At 39.5% G+C, this 9,375-nt stretch overlaps 1 protein-coding gene across 1 annotated transcript; it reads left to right on the top strand.

The window, feature by feature from the left end:
* The first annotated feature begins 6,040 nt into the window (after positions 1-6,040).
* Positions 6,041-6,982, top strand: LOC134299569 (octapeptide-repeat protein T2-like). The gene is made up of 2 exons (XM_062982740.1): positions 6,041-6,132; positions 6,670-6,982. Exons 1-2 carry the CDS (start codon positions 6,041-6,043, stop codon positions 6,980-6,982), a joined length of 405 nt encoding a protein of 134 aa, XP_062838810.1.
* Positions 6,983-9,375: the final 2,393 nt, after the last annotated feature.

Raw genomic sequence — 9,375 nt, 5'->3', positions numbered from 1 at the left:
TGTGCAACTTCCATTTATTTCAAAATGAGCTGTATGGGTATGATCATACCACTCTAGTGATGAATAGATTGCACCTAGAATTTGCTCTTAAAGCAATGGCAGGTTGTGAGTTCAGTACAGAGGGTGCATCTGCACTGTAGAATTAAAGCAATTTGACATCACTTTCATTACTATGGCTCAATGTTATGGAATTCTGGGAGTTGTAGGTTTGATGAGGCAGCAGTACACTTTGGCAGAGAAGGCTAAAGACTCTATAAATTCATGATTTCATAGCACTGAATCGTGGCAGTTAAAATGGTATGAAACTGCATTAATTCTACAATACAGATGTACCTAGGGACAATGGGTTGGGGGAATCTCTGCCCACTAAAATATTTGACATTTATACAGTGTTCCCTCACTATTTTGTGGTTCACTTTTCGTGGATTCGCTGTTTTGCGATTTTTCAATAAACTCTAAAAAACTATTATAAATCATTAAAAAATACAATTTACAGCCTGAGGAAGGGAGGAAGGAGAAGCTGAAGGGAGAGAAAAGGAGCCCAAGCGGCAACAGGAGGAGGAGATGATTTGTCAACACACAATTGGTTGATAAAGACTTAAAATAGTGTATAACTAGTAAAATAATGTATAAATATTAAAACAAATATAGTGTCTCTACTTTGCAGATTTTCACTTATTGCGGGTGGTCCTGGAACCTAACCCTCGTAATAAGTGAGGGAAAACTGTATATTATGTCAACAAGTGACTAGATCTTAACAGAAAGCTATCAGATTTCTCATAATCAAAGACTTTCCAATCACCCACACCATAGAATGATAGCAGTCTGGCATTACTTTTTACTGTCATGGCTCCATCCTTTTAATTTATTATGTCACCAGAGCTTTCTGACAGACAAGTGTAAATATCACAAAAAACCTGTGCAAGAAAATAAATTGAACACAAAGGCTGTGTCTGCAGTACTGATAAGATTTCAATTAGGACTGCAGATAAAGAGGTCTGTGCCCGGTGAGCTTCCATTAAACCAGATCAGCCAGGACAGAGAAAAAGCATCTGGGTTGAAGGCAAATTACAGTTTGGCAAAAAGGGATGCTAGTACCAGCCAATGCTCAAAATGTGAAAGCATAATGCCATAGAAAATTACAAGACATTTTATATGGTTCTGACAGCAATTTAGACTTCCTGTGCCTCCTCCTATTGTTTGAAAAACTGGGCTGATTAGGATCCATGCAGGGATTGGCTGGAAATTTCCCAGATATCACTGACAGGAGGAGGGGATCCCCATGGCAAGAAAAAAAAAACAGCTGCTCATTGGAGGTTTAAGAGCTAATCCATTGTAGAGGCGTCCACGTGGAGGGTGTGAAACAGACAGGGGTGATGACGTGGGTAGGCAGATGATTCCTTGACTGACATAAGTGTCCAGTTCTGTGGAGACAAAAGTGTAAGACCTAAAAGACAAAAGGTGACAAAAGGCTTGGCTGCCTATTTAGAAGACTAATCTAGTCATATCTGTTTAGTCTTCTCTTCCATGGGAATGACAAGCCTCTAACTTTAGTCAAACAGGTAAAAATTCTAAGCTCATCTTGATGACAAAGGGATCATCTGTGTCACATATATACACAAAATGATTTGATATTATCTAGCTTGGAAGATTGCTGGAGGGAGATTTCTTTAATTGTACAGTGATCTTCATTCCCAGGAGCTCATGCAAACAGGGGACACTGGGGAAGGAGCTGCCTTGAGGATATATTTGATACACATTTATACATTTAGAAAATGATACAGTACGTAAGCAATACAAGTTATACACGAAATATCAATATTATACATTTATTAAAGGGTGTAGCTTTGATATAGGGGCTGGGCTGTGGTGCAGGCTGGTAAGCAGCCTGGTGCAATAAATCACTCTGACCATGAGGTCATGAGTTCGAGGCCAGCCTGTGGCGGGGTGAGCACCTGTCAATTAAAAAATAAAAAATAGCCCCTGCTCGTTGTTGACCTAGCAACCAGAAAGATAGTTGCATCTATCAAGTAGGAAATATGGTACCACTTATAAAGTGGGGAGGCAAATTTAACTAATTTATGATGTTGGAATGAGGAAGTGCCGTCACAGTGGATGATGAAAGCAGCTGCTCCCCCCTGTGGCCAGAATCAAACATCCCCTCAGGAGAAGGTTAAATTGCCTCTGTGTCTGTCTCTGTCTTGGTTCTATGTGTATATGGGCATTGAATGTTTGCCCTATATGTATATAATGTGATCTGCCCTGAGTCCCCTTTGGGGTGAGAAGGGTGGAATATAAATACTGTAAATAAATAAATATAGTTTGGGATATAATTACTGCTGGGTCCCTTCAGAGCCTCCAGTGGCTTTGACATCGCAAAACTTTGAAAGAGCAGAAAATGTTTTAAAAATAAAGACAAAATCATATATCTTGCTTGAAGGGAAGGAGGGTGCTATGGCTCAACAACAGCATGGATATAGTTTTTGTGTTCAATTAATCTACTTGCACAGACTTTGTAAAATACCTGCATGCCTACTCAGCTATTAAATTATCTGCAACATAATTCAGCAACATCACATATTGCATATTGCCTGAGTTCATCACAAGTTCACTGAACTAATGTCCGAGACAAAAGTACCATTAGGATTTTTCCACCTGAATGTTAGAAAAGACAAACAGGTTTGCCTACTAGCAAGAAAGAGGAAACTGTAACTTATTAAAAACTTGGAAAAGTCACTTTTTTGGATTGCAACGCCCAGAAACCCCAAGCAATGGCCACGCTGGCCTGCATACAGTTGTGAATCCCTATGATAAGAATCCTTGAATCATAATGAAAGTTGACTTAGCATGTTTCCAATCTATTCAACGGGAATAACGGAGCCCCGGTGGTGGAATGGATTGGCGGTTCAAATTCGAGAGCAGGGTGAGCTCCCATCTGTCAGCTCCAGCTCCCCATGTGGAGATATGAGAGAGGTCTTCCGCAAGATGGTAAAACATCGAATATCAGGGTATCCCCTGGGTAACGTCCTTGCAAATGCTCTCACACCAGAAGCGACTTGCAGTTTCTCACATCGCTCCTGGCATGAAAAAATTGGTATAACATTTGGATTTAAACCCCCCAAATTAATGTTTTATACTTCTGGATTTAATAATATGAAATAGATACTCTTTAGCAAAACAAAACAAAACAATTTTTGGTACATATTGTCACCAGACAGCAATAACATATATTTTCCCTAACTTGTCCAAAATATGACAAGGAAACACTGACTGAAAATGGTTCTTATCTTTTTCACTTTAATGTCATCTTTCTCGCTACACTTTTTATGAATCAATATACTTTAGACTGGGATTTCCAGATTAATTAACACTATTATTAATAAATGCTGAAGACATTTTCCAATCATAAAACATGGTGACTATGGAAAACCCCTTTTTTCACCTGAATTTCAGATATAAAAATATGTAGACGTGGAGATAAATCTCCTCAAGACAAAACATCAATTGTTGCCTAGTAACCATTTCGTTATAATTTAATTTTCAATTGCGTTGTTTGCAATGGTTGTTGTTCATGACACAAGAACAAAATTAAAAACCAGCATTGCTAATGAATTCAATGACTCTGCATCTAGATAATCAATGAAGATAAACCATGGGAGACCGGTCTGTCATTTGAGAACAGGCAGAACTTATGACCAAATTTAATAAGATGTTGGGCATTTCATGATATGTGTGAGAATTTACATTTACAGTATTGCTTGATTGACTATGCAAGTGAATTAAAGTATCTAAAAGTGGAGATGATTTTCCACTACACTGAGAATAGTTAATCCCCAGATACATTTAAATGAAACGTCAATTTTAAACATGTGTTCAGTGCTGATATATTTCTCTGTAGGTATCTTGTACATTACAGTATGGCATAGAGATATGATACCTAGTTCCCAAATGACAAATCATTTAGCAAACTTCCTTCCTCACACAGAATCTTTGGAAATCCTTCAATTTATTCCAATATGTAAATAGTCTAGCAGCCTGCCATAGTTTTGTACCCTATTTCAGGACCACTCCTGAATTCTCTTTGAGTGCTAGAATCTTCTTGTTTCTGTCATTTTGACTGAAGTCCATTATATATATATATCTATATATATATATATATCTATATATATATATATCTATATCCCCACACTTTTATAGTGTGGCATAGTAATTTTGCCCAAAGGAAGCAACTTGGTTCAAAGGTATAGCAACTTGAGCATTGGATTATGACTCTGAAAGATCAGGTTTCAAATTCCCATTTGGGAATGAAAACCCATTAGGTGACCTTGATCAATTCACTCTCTCTCAGACTCAGAGGAAAGCAATAGCAAACTCCATCTGAATAAATCTTGCCAAGAAAACCCCATTATAGCATTGCTGGAAGTTGGGAATTATTTGAAAACACACAGAAAATACTATTTATCAGCCGGAATGGCACTTGCATATTCAAGTCTATCTGAAACATGTTTTATTTTAGTATGATGTCAAGAAAACATCTGCCACTTGTAGTCATATCTTTATGCAGTTTTTTTCATTGTGCATTTGTGTAGCAGACAGAATCTTCTGCTATGTGCTTGCCATTCGCCAATTTGATTGTGAAAAGATTTAGAGAACAGCATCTAACAGATAGATAGATATGCTTTCTCAGCACTGAGATGGGTCTGACGTTTTGCAATGGACTAGACCACAACCACTACGGCACAGAACATCGATGGCAGTCTAAATATCCATGCAATATGTTTTTGGTGTTTGGTTGTTTTCTTTGTTTTCTCCAGATAACCTATTTATGCCTTAAACAGAGCAGTTTTATATGCTATAGTGAGTTTTTTAAATTGTGTCAGAAGCAACTTGAGAACATACTGCAAGTTGTTTCTGGTGTGAGAGAATTGGCCATCTTCAGAGATGTTGCCCAGGGGACGCTGGGATGTGTTAGTTGAGAGGCTTCTCGCATGTCCCTGCAAGCTAGAGCTGACAGGCAGTAGCTCACTCCATCTTGTGGATTCGAACCGGCAACCTTCAAATCAGCAACCCAACCTTCAGATCAGCAGTTCAGCCAGCACAAGGGTTTAACCCATTGTGCCGCAGCTATAGTAAGTGTAAGATTACAATGGTATATATTATGTGTACCATATTACAAAATGGTATTGAATATTTTGGAGGGGCCCATGGTCACCAATGGAAGTAGAAATCAGCAGAAATGCAGTTGATGGGTGACTTGAACTGAGTAAACAGAAATGCTATCCACTTTGATTCTCACAACTTTGGATCCAGTACCCTTCCCCTGGTTTTATATATCGAAGATCGATTTCTTAGAAGCAGGAAAATGGATGGAAAGAATTCAAATGAACTAGAAGAACCAAATTGCCCATACTCTACATGATGATGCAGCACAATGTTGTAATTATTGCTTCTGCATTACAAATGATGCCCTCTAAAAGATATATGAAAGCATTTTCTATTGTCCCTTGCCAGAAATGAAAATACATACAAAGCATTTGAGCTCTTTGCTTTCGAAATCTGGCTTTCTTAGCACTGAATCTAAGCAGCTCTCACAGAATTATTTTAAAAATATGAAAAATACAACTAGAGACAGATAGTAAGGTAAAGAAAAGCTCCTTATTGTATGCTCATCCCCCCTTTAAACTTCTTTTTACCTTATTGTTTCAAAACTTGTACAGCCTATTTGAAAATCACGATTTGTTGTTAATCCCTTTGAGTTCTTATTAAAACTCTAGTCTTCCACATCTGAGAAAATGTAGAGTCGCACAATAGTGAACTGGAGCCATTAAGCAGGAACATCAATAGTGAAGGGCACCTTAGAAATGTATATCTCCCGAGAGACGCTCTCCCTCAAGGAGAACGTCCAAGAGGTTTGGCAAGGGAGGTGGTAGCAGGTCAGGAGAGTGCAAAGGGACCAAAAGGGACCCAGTACAGCCGCCAGCCGCACTTCCAATTTAAAGAGACATCAGGGAAGAGTGAAGATCGATCGATCGAGGACCGCATGAGAGAGGATCGGAACACAGTGTCGAGAGATCTGGTGTCGAGGGTTTATAAAAAGGACAAAGGAAGAACGGAGAAGATCAGGGACAAAAGGTACCCCCCCTCATCAAAGAGATTAAAATAATTGAATAATTGAATTAAAATAATTCAATTAGGGTCAAAGAGGAGAGGGGAAGACCGTTAGAGGGAGACGCTGATCCTTGTCGAGAAAAGGAAAACAAACTGGAAATGGGAATTTGGAACGATTGGAAATACTGCATTTAGTTAGAATTGCGATTGTGGGGAAACTCACTTAGAAGTTGGAAAAGTGCCAATCCCCAGGGTGAACAGGAGACCGGAGGCGGAGGGCTGACCTTGAGATTAGGCTGTTTGGTCTAGCCGGGTGATTGCATCAGCGGCGTGGTCGAGATCCCCGGATGAAGGAGGGGGCGGAAATGACCCAGCGGAAGGAGTGGCGGAGGGAATAGTAGAGAGGAGACAAGAAGGACCTCTGAGGAAGTGCACCATAGAGTTTCAGGAGAGTAGAGAAAACAAGAAAGTGTGGTGGCAAAGTCGCGAAACGGAAGACCTGGGAAAGGAGGAGGAGAAGTAAGCCAACTGCTGCGGATAGATCAATCAGGGTCCGGACAGTGTGCGAGGAGCCGCGGTGAGACGAGAGGAGGGCGGTGGAAAGAGGACGGAGGAGTCGAGCGCGGAGAGTGACGAGGACGAGAAGCAGACGGAGAAGCAAGGGGCTCAGGAGAAGTGGAGGAGAGGAGAGAGGAAAGGCGGCGCTGACGAGGACGAGAAGCAGACGGGGGAAGGAGAGAGGCAAAGAGGCGGCGAATCAGGTCGCGAACCAGGTCGTGAGACGGGCGAGTCGCCGAGGGGCGCTGACGAGGACGAGAAGCAGACGGGTGGAGAGAGGAATGGGAAAAGAGGACGAGTAGTAGACGAAAGATAGAGAGAGGAAGGAAGACGAGGACTTAACTCAAGTTGAGCAACGGTAGGGGGAAAGAGGCCTTAGACCCACTGAAACAGGGGGTCAGGGAACAGAGGGGGGTAACGGAATTTACACTTGGGAAAAAAAAGAGAGGGGTAAAGAAAAGGAAAAGAGAAGGAAAAAGAAAGGAAAAGGAAAGGGGGAGGTTAAGGAGTAGGGGAGGGAGATTGCGAGAAACCTCTTACTAACTGTAGTAAGCGCCAATAGATCAAGTAAGGAATTACGAGAACGATCTTAAGTATATTAACCACTCCCCCAACAGATTAGGTCAAAACCAAATGACATTGTTATGAAATATTGTTAATATCTATAAATCTGAATTACCCCGCTAATTTTAGGGAACCCAAGAATAAGTAATACAGAAAACAAATCCACCGGAAGATGACTACCCCAAAAATGAAGACAGAAGACAAGAAAGTCCCTGCAAGAAAAGGATCAATCTCGGAGGAGGTGAACCTGAAAGATATTATGAGAGAACTCCATAGGATTGCAGAGAGTCAAAAAACGTTCCAGGACCAGTTGACAACTTTGAGAAAGGACTTAACTGAGGAATTTACAGATATCAAAAAAGAAATGAAAGGCTTGCAGGAGGATATTAAAGATATAAAGGAAGATAACAAAAAATTGGAAAAAACACAAGATAATTTCAAAACAAAATTAGAAAAGTTGGAATCGAGAAATGCAAAATTAGAAGAAAGACAAGAAAGATTAGAAAGGAAAGAACTAGAGTTTCAAGTGAGAATAAGAAATATAGTAGAAGAGCCAAGAGAGAATGTGAAACAGATAGTAATGCAAATCTTAGCGGATCTGCTACAAATACAAGATGAAGAAATGGAAGAGAGTATAGAAAAAGCCTTTAGAGTGACAACAAACTTCTCAAAGCAAAATAAAGTGGCAAGAGACGTGGTGGTCCATTTCGAGAGAAGGAAAACCAGAGAAGAAGTTTTGAGACTAAGTAAAAAAAATACTATCAGATTTAAAGGTTTAAAGGTAACAATCCTTAGGGAACATCCGACAAGTACAATGCAGAGAAGGAAGAAATATCTCTTCCTTACGGAAGAATTAAATAAAAGAAACATTAGATTTCGATGGGAAAGAAGAGAAGGAATTATGGCCACCTACAAACAAGAACAGCACTGGATTACATCAGAGGACAAAGCGAAGGATTTTTACAAATTTCTAATGAAAGAAAAAACTAAACCAAACCCCAAAACTAGCCCTCTAGAAGAAGAACTGGAAAGAAATAAGAAAAGAGCCAGAGCCGTTTCCCCAGAGACCCACGCTATCAAACCCATTTCACAACCGAATTTGATAGATTTAGAGGAAAAAGAAGCAAAAGAAGATTAAGATAAGAATATGGAAATAAAATGTCACTCAAACAATATCAATGGATTAAATTCCCCTAATAAAAGAAATAGATTATTCAACCACCTAAAGAAGTCGAGATTTGATTTAATAGCCCTTCAAGAAACACACATCTGCCACAGACATGTTGCATTATTATCCCACAAGGGTTTAGGGGTGGCATTCTCATCAACAGCCAGTGAGAAAAAGAGGGGGGTAGTGTTGTACATAAGTGAGAAATTGAACCCGGAATTAGTGTTCAAGGACGATGACGGCAGATGGGTGGGTGCAAAGATTAGGAGAGACAATCAGACAATTCTAATTTGCAATATCTACGCTCCGAACGGCCCAAAAACAACATTCATAGAAAATTTAAAAAAGAAAATAGATGAACAGGATTTTGATGAACTAATAATATTAGGAGATTTCAATGGAATACTCGATCCAGAGTTAGACAAAAAGGGAGGTGGAATAAATAACAAGACAAAAAAGGGAAGAACAAGATCAGACCAATTACCAACGAAATTTGTAAAGGAGCTACAAGACTGGGATTTGATAGACACCTGGAGGGCCCACCATGACGAACAAAGGGATTTCACTTACTTCTCCAACAGACATAATACCTGGACGAGGATAGATATGGTCTGGATGACCACCCCAATGATCCCCAAAGTGTCAAAGATAAACATCTTACCCCGATATATCTCAGACCACTGCCCAATAGAATTCATTATCAATAGGAAACAAATAAACTATAATTGGAGATTAAACGGGAATCTCATCAAGTCAGAAGGAGATGTTACAAAAAATAAAAAAATTCTCCAAGAATACTTTGATTTAAACAATTCGACTGAGGTCTCCCCACAAATAATCTGGGACGCGAGTAAAGCATATATGCGTGGACATTTTATTCAGCAAAATGCCCAGAAAAATAAAATTAAGAATAGGATTAGAGCAAACCTAAAAGAAGAAATTAAACGGAATGAAAATAAATTGAAACAGGATCCGAA

This window comes from Anolis carolinensis, chromosome 5, assembly GCF_035594765.1.
Source record: "Anolis carolinensis isolate JA03-04 chromosome 5, rAnoCar3.1.pri, whole genome shotgun sequence".
In the NCBI taxonomy this organism is placed as follows: Eukaryota; Metazoa; Chordata; class Lepidosauria; order Squamata; family Dactyloidae; genus Anolis; species Anolis carolinensis.
Note: the sequence above shows the minus strand (reverse complement) of the source record. Positions and strands in the feature narration are given on the sequence as shown.